The following is an 18439-nucleotide window of genomic DNA, read 5'->3' as shown; positions in this document are numbered from 1 at the left end:
GACGGGAGCCGTAGGAGTGTTACATACGACCGTTTCGGCCAGTAAGGTATTGTATGGGTTGTTAGTGCCTTGGGGTCGTAGAAGAGGGTTTGTTAGTAGATAATTGGCCGTCATTCCTGGATCAGCAAGACAGAGGAGAAGATATAAGTTCAGAGCACATGTACAAGAATATAAGCTCTCATACTATTTAATGTTGAATAAAAGCTGGCACATTATCACTCATTTATTATGAAACATCTTATATAATATTTGCAGAATCAGTGTTTTATTTATTAATTCTTTTATTTGTTATGATGACAGGATAATTATTACTGAGCTGCCTGGTTGCCATCATATTATCAATCTAACATGGCGGGACAGCGGTGGCTTGGCAGTTAACGGGTTACAGATCGGAAGGTCAGGGGTTCAAGCTGCCACTGTTGGGCCCTTGAGCAAGGCCCTTAACCCTCTCTGCTCCAGTGGCGCTGTATCATGGCTGACCCGGCGCTCTGACCACAACTTCCTGACATGCTGGGGTATGCGAAGAAAAGAATTTCACTGTGTGAATTTCAAATATGTATATATGATCAACAATCATTATCATTACTACCGCAAGCCAGTTCCATTGTAAGAGGAAAAGGATCTACCCGCTTTTAAAAATCTTGACATTTATCTGGACAGATGATACCAATTGGTAAGCATCTCATTTCATGAGTGACTGTGTTCATTTTGGAATTTAATTTTCACTCATGAGACTGACAGTTTAAAAAAAAAAAAACCTCTTTTCTGAAGTATTTGTTGTCTCAGTCAGTGCAGAGGAACAGAAGCATGAAGAGAGGAAAAGAATGTCAGCCTCTCCTGACTTATGCATGCATGAAGGACTGTTTTAGCATTTTAGAGCAAGCCAAAGCGATGACTGAGGAACACAACCTTACCACTCGGGTCAGCTAGAGTTGAACATCATCTTCTCATCATCATACATTTGTGCCCTGGCTAAATAATAAATGACATTTTTTTCTAAGTCCTTCAAATAGCATCCACTAGGTGATTGTACATCTTGATTAATTGATGTGCCTGGGTGTGTGTTAGGAGCAAAGGAGCTTATGAACTTAAAATGTGCACTTCTTCTCTAGGATGTGGTTTTTAGTTTAAACACACACACCGAACAAGGCTACCTTCTTCTAGACCTTACAACATGCACAAATGAGTAACAAATTAAAGGGAAAAAAACTCCTCAGTGGCTCTGTTATGCTATATGGTCATGCAGCCTTAAAGGGAAGGGTCCTTCCAAATCAACACAGACTTATTCTGACTGATCATGTTTATCCTATCCTGATGGGAACGGTCTCTAACAGACCTATATTTTCTATCACACCTTAGATTGTTTTCCCTTTAATTCGTCACCCATCTGTAGTTTAGTACTGATAAACAAAGTGTCCATTAACATTTACTGGCAAAGGAAACATCATAACCTAACATCCCTAGCTCTGAATTAATAAGGGACGTATTCGTTCACAAAAGAGCTTAAGAGACTAAAATGCTTCTAATGTAGCATCAATGGTTTCTGACTAACCTTGGTTGAGGGTTGATGTGCTGTTGATGTCCCCTGAGATAAAGGAGGATTCCGATTGCTTTCTTACAGTGTCGTTCCACATTCTTCTGATTCGGCTCTGTTAGATTAACAAAGACAGCAATTAAGCGTTGGCTCACTTTGTTGGCAGTAAGAGAAAGATATCTCTTTACTCTCTCTCTCTCTCTCTATAACAAAATCATTTTAACTGACATCCTACCAGTATCATAACCCTGAAATCCAAGAGGTGTTGTTTTACCAAAATCATTCCCCTTTTTCTATTACATATCTCCCAAATTATCTACAAAATATTTCAACTTCAGATACAGTTCGATATTCGGGAGCGTGTACAGAGAAAAAACAAAACAAAAAACATCATCCGTCAGAATGCTTTAAAAATCAATGCAATTCTTCGTTGCATGCCGTAGTAGAATCATCCTAGGTTACAGATAATATGCGTTTTATGTTATCGTTTCAGCCTGCAATTCACAATCTTGTTTTCTATTCACAATGCGCTTCGTCTCTACCTGAAACCTATAGGAAACTGGGTCAGCTTGGTTCTTGTAGGCGCCGTGTACTGAGCTTACCTGAGTGCCGGAGGAGTAGCGTGCACTTGTCCTTGTTGTTGCTGTCTTTGTGGAACTGTGGGAGCTCTCACTTGGCAAGCTGCTGCAACAAGATGTGTGGCGGAGGCATTTGCTGTACTCTCGACGAACCTGCAATTCAAAGTGTCCTTTGGGTTCCCGAATTTGAACTCAACAGCTCTTATACCCAATTTCATCAACCTGGGGCAGTGCATATTACACATGTGCTCTAGATTTCATTTAGAGATACATTTTTAATAGGCAACCTAAGATAATATATAAAATGTACCGTTTTTAATAAAAAATAAAAAAAATAAAAAGCAGATTCTATAAGAAATGAGCAACACTCACTTTTCTCTGAAGCAGACAGTGGAAGATGAAGATAAACATTCCCTGGAAGGTGTTGAATATGGTAAAGAGATAGGCCAACACGACGGATTCGCTATTGATGAATAACAAACCGAAGGTCCAGGTAAGACACAGAAGACACAGCAAGGCAAACGCTCCTAGAACCCAGGACCTGCAAACACAGACACATAACACCAACTGTGAGCCTGCAAGGTGCCGAAAAACGCGAGGCTTTAAAATAGGCACTGATGATGGCTCGAAAGTAAGACATCTAGTAAAACATCAAAGAAAAAAAAGGAGGGGGGATAAACATATATGGTGCAATAAAGTTTTTAAAAACAGGTCCATATTATTTGACCCGGGGGCTGGGAGAAATGGGAAATGTGAGGGAACAAAACCGAGATTTGAATAAATAAGAAATGAATAAATATGCACAAGTATCAATCTGGTTCTCAGTCATATATTAAGATATTTAGAGTGTGGGAATTTGGTGTGTGCCACACTACTACGTGAAGGAACGTCACTTTGAGCTGCATTTAGAAGGAGGAGAGAAGGAATATTGCACTTGAGGACTGCAATCGTTTGGCGTTGACAACACGTCTTGGCTAGCTAAGGAACCAAAGAGATAGAGTTAGAGGACAGAAAGGAACTGAAAAAGGAGAAAGGAGGCGTGGTGTGTGAAGATTCAAGGGAACCTTCAGACACCCTTGCTGGCGGATAAGAGCACTGACAAACATGGAGAATGGGCATTTTAAACTGAGGATGAGGGAGCTGGAAGGTCAGAGGCAGATTGACGAGAGTGGCAGAGCGATGAAAGGGGAACTACGAGGCTGAGAAAGAAACGTCTAGCTGACGGTCTTACTTGATAAATGGTTTATTATCTTCATAGCTAGAGAGCGTGGTAAGCAGGGAAGAGAGACAAAATCGGGTCAGACAGATCACAGTCCAGTTTAAAAAAGAAAAAAGATAAAAAAATAAAATAAAAAAAAGCAAACTGTGAAGCTGGAAATTGCAAAGAGATGAAGCTGGCAGGGTCAGAGGAAAGATGATGATCATTATCGTTTTTTTTGGGTTTTTTTTTTGTATGTTAAAATGATGAGGCTGGAAACTGTACATTGTGCCAAGCCAATTCACTTACATAGCGTAAGATATTGTACAAATGTGGAACATATGCTTTGAAGTGAGTCAGACAATAGCAGTACTGTAATAAAGATTTACAGTCATAGTGGGCCTTCTTGTGTTACGCCTATACTTCCCTTTTCAACTAAACAGCAATCTAGAAACATTTGATTTATTCAACATGTAATATGTGAGCACAGCTATACAAACAATAACGGTTAAAACAGGTCCATGTGACAAGAGAGGGGTCTAGTGAAATTTCATTGGAAACGGGCCCGTATATATAAATATATATATTTCTGCCATGAAACATTTACAGTGGCGCTAACGTTTTATGAGTGGCCGTCGTAGGTTGTGATATATGGTAAGAGCTTACCCAGGCAAATCGGTATTATAGTAGCCATCACAAACGCGATAATTACTGGTTTGGGTAAGAGCAGGGTGAGAGAGAGAGAGAGAGAGAGAGAGAGAGAGAGAGAGAGAGAGAGAGAGAGAGCAAGAGATATAGACAGAAAGATAAAGAGAGGGGGAGGGGGTAGATGTGGAAAAAACGGGAAGAGAAAAGAAAGGAGATGCCACAGATTAGCTCTCTCCACATGCAGCATGCAAATAGTGCTTCCAATGCCATGTAGGCTACGATCCTTGGCCCTGCAAGCTCAAATAAAAAAAAAAGAGTTCTGACAGGGTACAAGCAAAATCATCAAAAACACTGTGTAACATATACGTCTGAGAAATCTGGATCGCATTCATTTTGTTTATTCATTTGTTTGCTTCTTCTTCTTTTTTTTTTCATTATTCCATCACTGTAAAACCTTGTCAGTCACTTCTGATGAAACTCAGCATTTTTTGTCTGAGCAAACTAGGACGGACCTTTTGAAAATGGAGGTCTGTTTAAATGCTATTACTAAACATTAAACTAAATAATAAGCACACTTGCAGGACCAGAGAGTGAACTACGCAGACATATTCCCCTTCCTATTATTCAAACTGGTTCTGTTATTTTCCAAATGAAACACATGGGAATGCTGTTCATTCTCTCTGCTGCACACACACACACACACACACACACACACACACACACACACACACACTATAAGGAGACTTATATAATCACTATCAAAGCACTGGAATCTAAAAATAACACACAAAACAAAGTATTTTTTTTCTTATATATTATTCTGTCAGTGATGTCATCTTTCAGAGATATTCTGGACATAGCTGACATTCCCAAAAAGGCAGAGAGAATGAATTTCTTCTGTCCTTTCTATTACATAATCTTTCAGAACATGAACTACACAGAAAACAGTTTTGGACTGAGGAAATATCAAAACTCGGAACAGCTTCACTTACTTTATGTTTTCCAACCTGCTGGAGTCTGGTTTCAATGAAGTAGAGTGCTTCACCATTTTGTACATTGTGATGACCAGGAAGATGAGATTAAGCTGTTGGAAAAGAGTTAATGCCTGTGTTAATAAATGGAGATAACACTCGGAAATGAAAAGACAGAAATGTTTCATCTGAGGCATTCGCGGAAAACAGCCGGCCCGAGTGAAACTGCTGGAGCCAACTGCTGGGTGATTCTATATTGATAAGGGTGTGAAAGATGAATCAAAATCCAGCACACTGCAAGATAAACAACAAGCACTGTTAAGAGGGAAGTGAAAACAACAGGAGACAAACATTATTTAAATATGTAAATGGAGCCACGTTCGAAAACGCATGAATGAATGAATGAATGAATGAATAGTATATCTCTGTATGACTCACGCTCTTGTGTTCTCACACTCATGTCCACATACATACACAAAAACGGCTGAGGTTGCACGATCTTTTTATAATGTGGCATGGCATGTCCTGTGAACGCTGAAAAAATAGCATATCCGTAGCGCCGCTCATGAACACCACCGCTAGCTGGGGCGAAATAAGCTTCAACATGGCAACTTGCTTTTTCGGTGCCACACAATTGATTTGTACACTGCGCTCGAACAGCAGCAGAGATAATCAATACACCTCCTCCCTCACTTCAGCAGCTGTTACACAGGAGTCAGTGACAGGACACAAATGCCAATGATAGAATGAAGGAAGGGATAAGATGAGAACAACAAAATAAAAAAAAACCCCAATGTATGGGCCCTTTTGGCAGATTGCCGTGATGCTGGTGTGACGTATTCGTTGGTGGCACTGGCGTGACTCCAGTGTACTGAAATGCCCTTCATGCACTCTCACACTGCCTGGAGTGGTGACATGGATCTGATGAGACAGGTGAAGAGGGAGTGTGTGCATGGGGAGCAAGGCAAGCATACACTCTCGACCCTCTCGGCCAGCACACACCACCAAATCACTTTCCCTGCTGCCCTCCCTGGGGCTTCCGCTACCTTTGTGAGAGCTGTTCTCTCTCTTTCTTCTCTTTCTCCATATAGAAGGCCCTGAGCTGTGCTGTGGAGAAAGCTTTTTACCGCGCTGTGGGAGTCGGCGTGTGTGCCCAGTGAACTCTGCATGAACCGGATGAAATATTAAAGGTGCAGATGGAGCTGTCCGGATGATGCAAACAGCTCACGACGCGTCATGATCCGATGCCTCGAGACCACTCATTACTTCCATGTCCTTCTTTACATAGATCTAATGGCCCTTGGTGTCCCAGAGCAGGCCAACCTCTGGCTGCCTGCACGCTTCCAAAAGCTTCCAGGAACTACCGCTTTTAAAGAGCAATGAAGAAGGAGCACTGTTTTTCAAAGTTAAAAGACCACCCTAGGCCTTTCAAGCTTGATTCAGCAGAAGCGTTGTATTTTTTTCCTCTTTTTTTTTTCTTCTCTAAAATCAGGCTGCTGCAAGTGTTGCCCGTTGAATAATGAGATTGTCTTTGTGTGCGTTTTCCCTTCCCCCCTCCCAAACCGCTTTTCTTCTTGACAAGGACAAAGCCAATTTGCTGAGAAACCCTATTTCTATTAGTATAAATGTACACTGTGTTAATAGAAATAGGGTCATGGGTTTAGGGGGAAACCTTGGTCCCAGCGATTCCCTGGAGAACTCGCAGCCATTGTGCTTCATCTCACACTGTCAACTGGGAAAATGGGCTGCGACAACTCCTTGAGAACCGCGAGTCCTGCTGCATGAGTCCTCAACAATAAATCAGCTTCGTAAGGGGCACGGGCCTTGTGTTGAAGATGACTGGAACACGGATTCTGGTAATCAGAGCTGTTGCCAACACATACATCAAACCGGCATATGGTTCCTGGCAGAGAAGTGGCTAAATGAGAGTCTCCCACATGCCTCGGCAAAGAGCCCTTTGTAGAGCTTTCAACTCAGGGGGATGTCTAATCTGCAACTTGTTAGTGGAGCGTATTCTTTAGTGGTCGCTGCTCTGCTTTTTTTCTTTTCAGTGCTTGATAACTTTCAGCACGTGTCCTGCCACATGAACCAGAGTCTCCCCCCCGCTACTGTAAGACAAGCAGCACTTTCCATTACTGTAATCTCAGCGTTTGACAGCATTTGAGGAGGTCATGTCATCTGCGCATAATGAACCTGGCCTTGGTCAAACATTCCTCCACCTTTGCCACCTCCTGTCTTCATTTTCAGGATGACGAGGTTTGACCCAGGACAAAGATTAGCGAGAGAGAACCAATAGATAGCAGAACTCTAAAGCCAAACAGCTCATGTAAATACCACCTGCTAGAATCTCGCTCTCCTTTTTCACGCTCTCTTTTTCTATATCCTTCTATTTCTCGGCTCCCCACAGGCCTTTTGCTGCATTGCCTCAGCAATCTACTTGTAGGCAGCGAAGTCATAACCAGTAAATAACTGCATGCTTGAACAGCAGCTGTGTCATTATGATACGTCATATATGCCCTTCGCCTGAACGTTCCTCAAAACCAACTATAGAAATGCTGCTGAGAGCGCTGTACCATCAGAGAAAGTTATCACCTACTTTTCGAAAAGGCATGCTAGAGAAAAAAGAAAGAAAAGAATATCTCTGTGTGCCATATAATGTTAGGAATTCACTAGCATGCTGGGCATTTTTTTGCAGATAAAATGATACCTTAATGCTCTGTTGTGAAAGTCTCTCTGCATCATGGTACAATTATTCCCACAAAAACATTACTCAGACCTTTCACACTAGCCTTTCACAGTGCTTCTCTCCTACACTGGGGTTACATTGACTGGGTGTGTTGAGACTGAACTGATCTGCGCATAAATCGAAGCGCTACGATCGGCTGAATCAAGCCAGGGAAATAACAAAGGCGGCCTGGCTTGATGTTTTCACGCCGTGGTGCTTCTTGTCCCAGCATCTGTCACTGGCTTGGAGAAGTCAATTATTGTTTAAACTATGAGGTGTATAATTCTGGCCAGGTCCTTTCTTTTCTCTTATTCCCACTTGGTATGCACTCACATTCCAATGCAGATGCATATGCAAACAGAGGCAAGAATAAGACTGAACATACCATAATGATGAAGGTAACAGGTCCAATAAAACTCCAAATGAAGTGGTTGTCCAATCTCAGCCAGCATCTACACAGAGGAACAGACCACCAGACGTATTAAAAACCTAATTCGGGTTGCGATATATAGTATGTACATATATATACACACACACACACACACACACATATATATATATATATATATCATTTATTTTGAAAGCAATGTCATCTCTTGATAAGGATTGATGGGAGGGAAAAAAGAGAACACTATTCCTCACTAAGACAGCACATTGTCTGGTGTGGATCACATTACGATGTTGTAGGCTTGGCAAGCCAGTGTATACATTACTGTTAAATGCAGCTCAAAGATGGTAATTGTCTGTAAAAGTATCTAGGTGCTCTTGTCTGTGACCTCCGGAGGAAATATTGATTACCTAAATTAGTGCAAACTTACATTGTGCTAATAGAAACCACAGAAGACATTACACACACACACACACACACACACACACACACACACACACATTTGTCTTACTATCCTCACTTGTGAGGACATCCCATTGACATTATTAATGCAGCTTCAAAAGCAGTTTTCCTCATGGGGACCAGCCAAATGTCCCCACAAGGATAGCTATATCTGACAATTTTGACCTTGTGGTTCCCACCAAGATATAGAAACACACGCACACACACACACACACACACACACACACACTGCCCCCCAGGCTCAAGCATAAGCCCTCATTTTCCATATATTTCTCTGTAGAACTGTGTATGAGTTACATTACTACCTTAAGCCATGCTTAAGAAATAGCTTAGACATGGCATTGTGACCTGTTTTAGGCACACATTAACACACACATATACAGGAGCCCTTAGTACCTCTAGCCTGAGCTAAAACACTATCATTAATCTGTGTAAAAGCCTTCCCATGCAGCACTTGTCTCTGTTAGAGAGTGTTTTACAAACAAGAGCTCGCTAGAGGCTTTTTGAGCCGATAAAAACCACAGTCACTTCAGGTGTCCTCTTAAAGATTTACTCTGTGTGTGTGTGTGTGTGTGTGTGTGTGTGTGTGTGTGTGCGCGTTTAGCTCATCTATGCTGCAGACTGCGCTCCTTGTGTACGAGAAAGCTTAAACACCGGGTTAAAAGCAAATCTCTGCGTTCACTCACGCTTTCTCTGTTCCATAGCTCCCATAATCCACAGCCGCGGACACGCCCACGATGATGGCGGGAAACAGGTAGCCCGAAACGTAGTAATATTTCTTCCGTGAGTATTCACTCTCGAAGATGTCCACGAGCATAAGATAGAGATGAACTCCCTCCAAACACATCCAAGCAAAAGAGGACAAGAAGAAATAATGCAGGATCCCAGCGATGATCGCACAACCAATCTGTGACACGCACAAACATCACAGCATGAGAAACACGACCTCTACCGTTAAAAAGATACAAAAGTTATATTCTGCACTGACATAAACAAGGGCTGAACGGAAAAAAAGTCATTATGTAGAGCTTGTTTCCCGTTCAAATGATTTAAAGGAATATAAATGGAGCTCTAAAACATCACATACGGACCTATTAACAATACTGCACTAACGGTTTGAATACTTCTGATTCAGAAACCAAATCCATATAAAAAGTGCATACAGTCATGTTGAACAGGGGGAAAAAAAAATAAGAACATGACGAAGCAAGTAATCAAACATGCTGACTATGTCTCACTGCTTTCCTGCACTGCCGCTGAAAAAAATGACATTGTTTAAATTTTCTCTTGGAGGAAGAGACATCCTGGTGTGACATGATGTAGGACAGAAATAACTGAGTCACAGAAATCAATGGTTCACCCTCAGAGCCTACCCTGAGTTCTGTCACACTGCGGCCAATTAGGAAGAGGAGTTCGGCAATGAAGAGGTTAATGCAAAGGTTCTTGTGGATGGTGTTTCTGTCACTCTGCAGGCCACGGAAGAAGCAGAATGTGAAGATGCACATGGCCAAGCAGACAAGTGAGACCACAATGCCCACGCGAGTGATGACCGTCAGCAGCAGCTTGTGCTCTCTGCCTGGGCCCTGGAGAAAGACAGGACGGAAGGAGTGGACATATAGGGAGGAGATGAATAAAATGTTTTGCCAAGGCAATGATACATCATGTGTGCCACAACCATCTGTTCTAGCTTCCTAAGAGCTACAAACACAGCCTGTATTGTATATCTGTTCGACAAATAACAGGGTGAGGGGGTTACCGGACCGTCGATTCCTTCCGATATGATCTTACCAGCATTTCCTGATGAGCCATAAGGACGGCGAAATTTGTTAGATGGCTGCACGAGCATGTTGTGTGGGTTTTGTTCGACTTAACAAGCTTGCAGCCTTGTGTGGACCAGTATCCCATCATGCTCCTTTCTGAGTAATTCCAAAAGGAGCAGTTTGAGTTGAAATAGTGTTGCATCTGACAGAAAAAAAAAAAAAAAAGAATTAAAAAAAAAAAAAAGAAGACAAATTATTCATGTTGTTGGACACATAAATTATAAAGCATTAATTCTTCTCTTTAAAAATCGTCTGGAAAAACAAACAAACAAACAAACTGTAGAGCACTCAGTTTGCAGTGCCGTTGCGAAAGAAGTGAGAAATCGAGCGTGGGACCATTGATTATATGAGCTTCTAATAGAGAGTATAATGGTTTTAAGGCATGTCTGTGAAAATCACACAATTACTTTGATAGAGAGGAAAAAAATCAAGCAGAAGCTTCCTCTGGGAGCATTTCTGACCACTTTAAAAGACAAATGATAATTGGTCTTCTGGTAATTTCATCCCACACTGTCTGGCTAATCTGCGAGTTAATTTTCCAATCGGAAAAAAAAAAAGCGGGGGAAATTGTATCATTTAGATCCTAATGTCGACAAACAAATTAGTATTCATTGGGAATTTCGTCAAGACCCCCTAATAATCAACAGTTCATTCTTAGTTAATTTCATGTTCAGTGGCTTTAACAAACTCCTCTCTGACCTCGCAGGGTATTTAAAAACGAGGAAAAGTTTACAATCTCCTTGGTTTTTTTTTCTCTGTCTGCCTCGTGTGTTTGTTTAGTTCTGGGACTCACATCAATGTGTTCCAGGGTAAAAATCACTGGCTCGGTTATATAGACTCGACTGGATTCCTTGTTGATTGAGGCAGCTATGACATCTGAGTTTACGGCCACGGTGAGGTTGTGGCCGCTCGCCTCGCTGCCCAGTTTGATTGTCGCATTCTCGGTGCTCAGGAACTGGCCCAGGTTTTTGTACAGAGCAAACACCAACTTGGCAACACCTGTACATTAAAAGAAATGAAAACAACATGAAAGCGGTTAGTCACTGATTTATGAAGATTTAGGTTTCCGCAGCCCAGGTATGTATCATTATTATTAATATTATTATTATTATTATATGGAGAGCATTTGCATGTGTACAGAATTCCGCTTGGTGCTCTGTAGCCCTATAAATGAAGTGAGAAGCCGTCAGCAGCGAGAGACGCAGAGCTAAAGTTCAGGAACGTTATTTAAAAGAAAGGTGTTTACAGGAGAAGATGTGAGACGAACAGCTTCAGACAGGGCTGCAATATCGGAGCTAAAACTGCTGATATCCAGGAGCTCCCTAGATATGCCGAGTCATGCCCACCGTTCCAGCGTTATTAATACGACTAAAAGTCTTTAGACAGTCTCGCCTAAGGGATGGCGTCAGTGCTGTGTTATAAGTCTGAAATCAATAAGTTGGTGTGCTGTGCTCCTGAAGGAAAAGAAACATATTGCCCTGCGCACACACTACAGAAGCAATGGGTTCAACTGGCATCAGAAAGAAAAAAAAAAAACATAAAGACCAACACCTCTCATAAAGACCAAGTCTCTCGCTCTCTCTTTTTTTTTTTTTAAATACATAACTGATATGTAATAACAAAATAATTAAAACTGACACAATGGAGAGAACACAGCTGTGTGAAATAAACAAACAGAATTGACAATATGATATGGACATTCAATATGGTCATTCACTGTATAAATTCCACTCAACCCTGTTAAGATTGGCTTCCTAGCTGCGGTTAACATAATGTGACTGCTGAAATACAAGATTACATCAAAGATTTACACACACACACACACACACACACACATACATACACACACAGCTTATCTAATGATAAATGTTTTGTCCAGGCATATTTGCTTCTCCAGAAAACCCACTTAATTTTTCTGTGATAAGTTTTCTAGATACACATTTATTACACATTTATTTTCAGACCAGTCCGAAATAGGCGACGTTCAAATGGCATGCTTTTGAAGAAGTAATCTTCAAGCAGTAATCTGAACGAAGACACCTGAAACAAGTTACCTATGCCAGAACTGCAGGTGCATATTTGTAGAATGAAACACACTGAAAAAATGTAATAATAATAAAAATAATAATAAAACCCTGACACATGCAGTGGCATTTAACACTGCTCATGCTTTATAAGCATTTCTTTTACCAATGCTATCACTGTGTCTGTGTGGCTCTGTGTCTCTCTCTATCTGTGTGTGTGTGTGTGTGTGTGTGTGTGTGTGTGTATTTTATTTTTTTTTTACCATTCCGGCTGTTCAGTTTAACTGTATTGGCTGTCAGCTGGATAGATATACCACCCTTGCTGCTTTGGGGAAACTTGAAGTCCTGCACCTGGCCATCTGTGCTCAGCACATACACATCCAGGACTAGGTAAAAAGAGAGAGAGAGAAAACAAACAAACAAACAAAAAAAAACATTTTGTACTGAGGGTTTCTAATTTATTTGTATCTCACCATGCCTACATTGTACAAAATGTAGCTCAACATGCTTTCATACAAAAAGAGCAACTAAAAGTCACCTGCAAGATGAATTCAATTAACTTACGAACTTTATTTGGCGCCATCACCATCAAGGTCTACCATTAAAATGGACTAAACAAACGCAAGGGAATTTTAGCGCATATAATAAAATCAAATATCAAAATTGTGATGATCTCTTTGCATACGCATGTTTGGGAAATTCACTCTCCGAGTGCAAAATACCAGGTACAAACAATTACCCTCTGATTGTAACCACCTACGTCCATTTATCAAGGCTGATAGTAATTACTGACTTCGTGACTGCAGGTGCATTTCATGCCCTTGAAAAGCTACAAAAGTCATTGCTCAGATCATGAGACATCAACGAACATCAGGCTGCACTGTTTCTGAAAATGTATTCATTCTTTTCAGTGACAGACAAAACCACTTTGGAAAACATATTTTTTTTTATGTCTTTTGTGGTAGTCGTGCAATCCTACACCGTCGGAGCTTTGGCCTTGGGTATTTTTTTTTAAAGTGTAAAGTGGCCTCAGTAGCTTAAACACAACAGTACGCTTCACTGTCTGTCGTTCTAAGGTCACATCCCAAATGACCAACTAGCATTTAATTAAATGAAACATGGATTTTTCAGCGCTGCAACAGACACAAGTTGATCCAGATATGACTCGTATTTAGAAACACAAGAGCACACGCTCCTGAAATGTCTAGACTCGAAATCCCATTGTGGCGAGCAAGCCATATTTTAGATTAGCCACGTTTATTGGCAGTACTCACTTATATTGCTAGCTGGCACTTTCACTATTGCGGGCTCCATTAGATTGTCAGCAAGGACGAAGGCTCCTTCCTCGAGAGTGTCCAGTAACATGGTGGCAGCATGAGTCTGCTCTGTGATATTCATGCCTCTCCAAGACTTCAGCGCTTCTGGCCGGAGCAGGTTGTCCACGGTATCCACGATCGCCTGCAACCGAAAAGGAAGCGCCATGTCAGCACTCATGACAATGCGGTTCAAAGCTTTTGCTTTATCCTACTGCCAGGTAGCCAATGCCCAGAAAAACAAACATGCATGCCTTAACACCATGAACATTATGTTTTTGTTCATCAATTTTTTTTATAATTGATCTGCATAAAAGCACATTCCTTCCACCATAAGCATAATCAGTAAAAGAAAAGAAAGAGGAAAAAACAAAAACAAAATCGCGAGTATAAAATGCTGTTTGTGAGAAACTGGACAGTAATACAGTTTTGAGTGTTTTGGCCCTGTACTTCAGCACAGTCCTTTCAGCACCATTTTTAAATAAAACGATGACACTAGGTAGTATGTGCTGAATGCCAGGGTTTATTTTGGAGGTATTTACACCCAGTACATACCTTTAATCAAAACATTCCAAAACACCAAAGGGTTCAATGAAGTCGCACGCTGCACAAAAAGTGTTCCCGACCACCATGGTGCAGACCGGTACCGGCCACAGCAATCCAATCCAGCAGCGCTATGTTTCCCGCATGGAAACAAACACTGTAGTTTAATAAATAAATCAGTCATGTATTGACAGAAACCAGCTTTCTCAACAAGCAGCACATCGCAATCTATCCGAATAAATGCTTGACTGCATCAGTAGCACATCTACCCAGCACACGTCATCTCCATCTCCACTAAACAATCAGTCAATCACAGTTTATTCTTCTATGAACTTCTTTCCTCTGATGACAATAGTAGCTTTGCTACAAACACACCACCATATTACCTTTAACCCACAGATTATTCTCCAACAGGTCCTGCTCCCTCACCAGTGTATGATGTGTATGATAGTGATTCTCAATAAACTACATACTCTGTTACCCTTGTGTCTTAAATTTATTACCACAAATGTTACATCAACATCAAAACTAAGTTTACTTATTTAAATCTGCCCTGTAAGGTTGACCCTGCTCCCCTTCGCTGTGGACGCAGCGGCCCGTCGACAATATGCTATACGCCGCTGTCCAATCTGCATTATTGCAAAGTTTGGGGACCACTGATTTAATAGAAAATCAGGGAACCTAACTAATTCAGTGCCTAACATAAGATGCTAGTGTTCAATGCTGTGACATAGTCCTGCAGCATATAGTTTTAATATGCTTAAGGCTAGTAGTGATAAGATGTTTTTAGCAGGGGGTACTCACACAAACTGTGGGGGAGAGTCAGGGGATGTCGACCGCACAATTCATCAGTAATTATTCAAAAACACCCCAAGCAGACTTATGCACTTCCAGCAAATCCTGGACCTTACAAAACATTAGAACTGCACAAATAACTCAATAGCGCAATGCAAAATAACTTGTTTATTTATCTAGACTGCTCCACAATACAGGCACGTCTCCCGCAGTCTACTTGGGATTTTGCAATTTGCTATGTGGCTCCAAACTCCTGCTCTTCATCTATCTTTCTTACTCATACCTGCAGGCTCCTGCCGCTAGCTGTTGCAGACACTGGTGTCTGACTACCAACAGCTCGTTACTCCTAGTACCAGGGTTTACAGTTTCCTGCAGCTCTTCACCTCACAAGCGTTTTTTTTGTTCTTTTAGCATCTTTAGTCCCATCATGTCTGCTTGCTTCTTTGGTAAATTTAGCTCTTTTTTATCACTCCAAAAACGCTGTGTTAGCACCACTGATGCGTGACCACGTACGACAGGTGACAAACTGATTAGGATGCAAGTGTGATTTACACCAAGCATCAACGAAATGACCCAATTGTATACACAAACTGTCATTGTATTACACATGAAACCTTATTTTTTAAATAAACTCTGAAGTGAGAGATGTCGTAGGATATTTATCTGCACTCAGTCGCCTATTTGATTCTCACCAATCACATAGAAGTCATATGTGACATAACTACGGCATATGGTATAAATCAGTCTGATGCGTATGTCTTAGGGACGGGCGATATGGACTTAAATCTATATCACGATATTTTCCGGTATTTACTGTGATAACGATATCGGTGACGATATTAATATAGTACCGTTCAGCACTGTTTTTAGCTACAAGTGACAGCTGTGTGCAGTCTTGAGAGCCTCAGAAACACAAACATTGATCTAAAAGTAAAACTGATTTTATGTAACCAAACCAGATTCAGATTGTGGAGATAGTTCCTCGATTAGCGATAAACTCCTCCTCAGGTTCACGTCCGCCTTCCGCCATGGGTCGCACAGAACTATGTCATCGACTAGGCTTTATCGTTATGATCTCGGGAAGACGAATTCTTATTGTGGGGAGAATTTCGACCCATATAAGATATCGCCCATCCCTAGCATGTCTAGCATCAATTATTCTTCAATTATGCATTGGAAGTGACCTTACTGACTAGTAATGTCTAGTCAGTGTCTAATTCATTTTGCTCTCCCAAACAGCCGTCCTGAGCTTTTCACACAAAACCATTTCAGTGGATTTTTAACAACGGAGCAAAAAAGAATAGTTCAGCAAGCGCTGTGCATGAAACCTGCTTGTCAAAGAGGTCAAAACACGATGGCAATAATTGTGCAAGAAAGCAGCCGGGCCACAACTAGGCTAATCACATCCGAGATTGAACACTTCTGTGCTAAATGCCATCTCAGAAGCACTTATGGGACACTGTCCCAAATGGGCCACTACATGGGAAATAGGAAACATGGGAAAGATGCCTGGGCTGAGGAAAACCAAGAGTTCTTTTGCATCATGCTGATGGAAGGATTAGACCAGGGGGTGTGACGAGGTATCACGATGGTACCAATGAGTTGAGAAATCAAGGCAAGATCCCACCAGTTCCTGGGTCATAGTTCCAGGAACCTTTTTATTTCCTGCCCCAGAGCTGGTGCTCAGCTGCAGACCAGGAGTTACTGTGATGGAGCTCGCTGTGCTGAATGTCATACAAGCGTCTAGTGAAATACCATCTGTGACCATGGCAAAAATAGACTTGAGGTGTGAAATTGAACCTTGTGACTCTGTGACTGCTGCTACAACACTTAAAAAGCTTTTAAAAATTACATTCATGTAAATGTTAGCAGGCTCAAAAAGCTCAACCTCCTGCATGTCTGCTTTTTTGTCTACCTTTGTTACATGTTAAAATGGCAATCATTATACAATTTGTTTAATTCCTGTTATTTTACATAATGGTAATGCTCCCCGTAGTGTGGTGAAAAATGCAGAAGAGTAACTTGTCCGGGAAACTGCTCGGCTGTCGCTCTGAAACTCTTTATTTTCTCCAAAGGAGAACCAGCGCCTATGGGCTAGGAAATGTTTTCCTGGCACACATCCATCCCACCATGCGTACAGTTTATCCACACTTGCACATAAACCATGATAATGCACCATATCTCAAGGCATGTATTGTCACTGAATGGTTGCAGGAGCATAACAGCTTTTTTCTTTCATAGCTTTAGTGGTCTGTTTAACCTCCACATCTCAACCCAATAAAGCATATCTGGGACAAAGTATAAAGGGCTGCTTACTGCAAGATTGCAAAGCCATCCAATTTGCATTAACTGCACAACGAGGTCATTTTTGTGTTTGTTCGAAAGCGTCCATCATCTCTTTATGTGATTCTGAATGCCAAAGAAGCCACAACACACCTATATTGGATGAACTAAATAGGAATTGCACTTCTTTTTTTATTCACAGTTGTCCCATTTCCACAGGATCATAAGTCACTGGATAAAGGGACAATCTTAAACAAAATGGTCAAGTTTACCGCTTGCTGAGAAACCCTGCCAGGCCTGTAATGCTCAATGAGGCTCAGGGCAGGTGCCTCAGTGGCAGCCATACATGTTCCATGCCACCATGTTTCACTGCTTAGCTGGTAAGCATTGCACTTCCCTTTCCTAATACAAGAACTCAATACAGGTCAATATTCAGCCAATAAGACATTTTAGCACAACTTACACTGGCCTGGCCTCGGTGTGCATGGGATTAGCGTTACGCTAGTGTTAAATCAGCCCCTTTACTACACCTTTACAGATGTTCCTTTCATCACACAGACGCATTCAATTCATTTACGTTGTGAAACCAAGTACCGAATAGTAGGATATCACTGCCCTTTTCCTCCAACCAAGCCGTCCGCCATTTATTTTTTACTCCCCACTCTGTAGAACGTCTTGAACAGCCTTAATGAGATGAAATATTTAATTAAATGTCGTGAATGGAGAATTTGCATCACCCCACCCTGATGGAGAGATTCTGAAGATTGTGGTTTGAAATCTGGAATAACTTGATTTGAATTTGTAATCATTGCAGGAGCTATATTGAAACTTTAAGCCAGGTTAAGTCAATCTTATATCACAGCTAATGTTTTCCTTTAAAAGGCAATGTGCTGGAATAGAAAGCCCAACCAACAAGAACCGTGTCACTGTCCAGTTACATACTGCACTGTAATCATGCCTTAATTCTCTCTCGACACGCTGCTGTACGGTGCACGCTATCAATGTATATATATATTTATATTTGTACTTTGCAAAAAAGTTCAACTGACCAAAATAATTTGCTGATTTAGCCCGTGTGCTCAGTGCATTTTCCCACTAAAGATCAGATTAGAAACAATGAACAGCCAAGCTGCAAATCAAATGCTGACACATACTGC

At 41.3% G+C, this 18439-nt stretch overlaps 1 protein-coding gene across 2 annotated transcripts in view; it reads right to left on the bottom strand.

Moving 5' to 3' along the window:
• adgrl2a (adhesion G protein-coupled receptor L2a) overlaps positions 1-18439 on the bottom strand; it is a 113339-nt gene that overhangs the window by 9422 nt on the left and 85478 nt on the right. Inside the window, exons 11-24 of one of the 2 annotated variants that reach the window (XM_053634008.1) lie at positions 13623-13806; positions 12612-12734; positions 11118-11323; positions 10293-10466; positions 9878-10087; positions 9191-9411; positions 8040-8106; positions 4951-5042; positions 3977-4021; positions 3344-3370; positions 2485-2653; positions 2137-2265; positions 1553-1649; positions 1-116 (exon numbers count right to left, since the gene is read on the bottom strand). The exon at positions 1-116 is cut by the window's left edge and continues 13 nt beyond it. In XM_053634008.1, the coding sequence (XP_053489983.1) occupies positions 1-116; positions 1553-1649; positions 2137-2265; positions 2485-2653; positions 3344-3370; positions 3977-4021; positions 4951-5042; positions 8040-8106; positions 9191-9411; positions 9878-10087; positions 10293-10466; positions 11118-11323; positions 12612-12734; positions 13623-13806 (1860 nt within the window). The remainder of the gene's footprint in view (positions 117-1552; positions 1650-2136; positions 2266-2484; positions 2654-3343; positions 3371-3976; positions 4022-4950; positions 5043-8039; positions 8107-9190; positions 9412-9877; positions 10088-10292; positions 10467-11117; positions 11324-12611; positions 12735-13622; positions 13807-18439) is intronic. The other variant, XM_053634007.1, reaches the window with a different exon arrangement.

This window comes from Ictalurus furcatus, chromosome 10 (assembly GCF_023375685.1).
Source record: "Ictalurus furcatus strain D&B chromosome 10, Billie_1.0, whole genome shotgun sequence".
Classification (NCBI taxonomy): Eukaryota; Metazoa; Chordata; class Actinopteri; order Siluriformes; family Ictaluridae; genus Ictalurus; species Ictalurus furcatus.
This window is presented reverse-complemented; position numbering and strand designations above follow the sequence as displayed.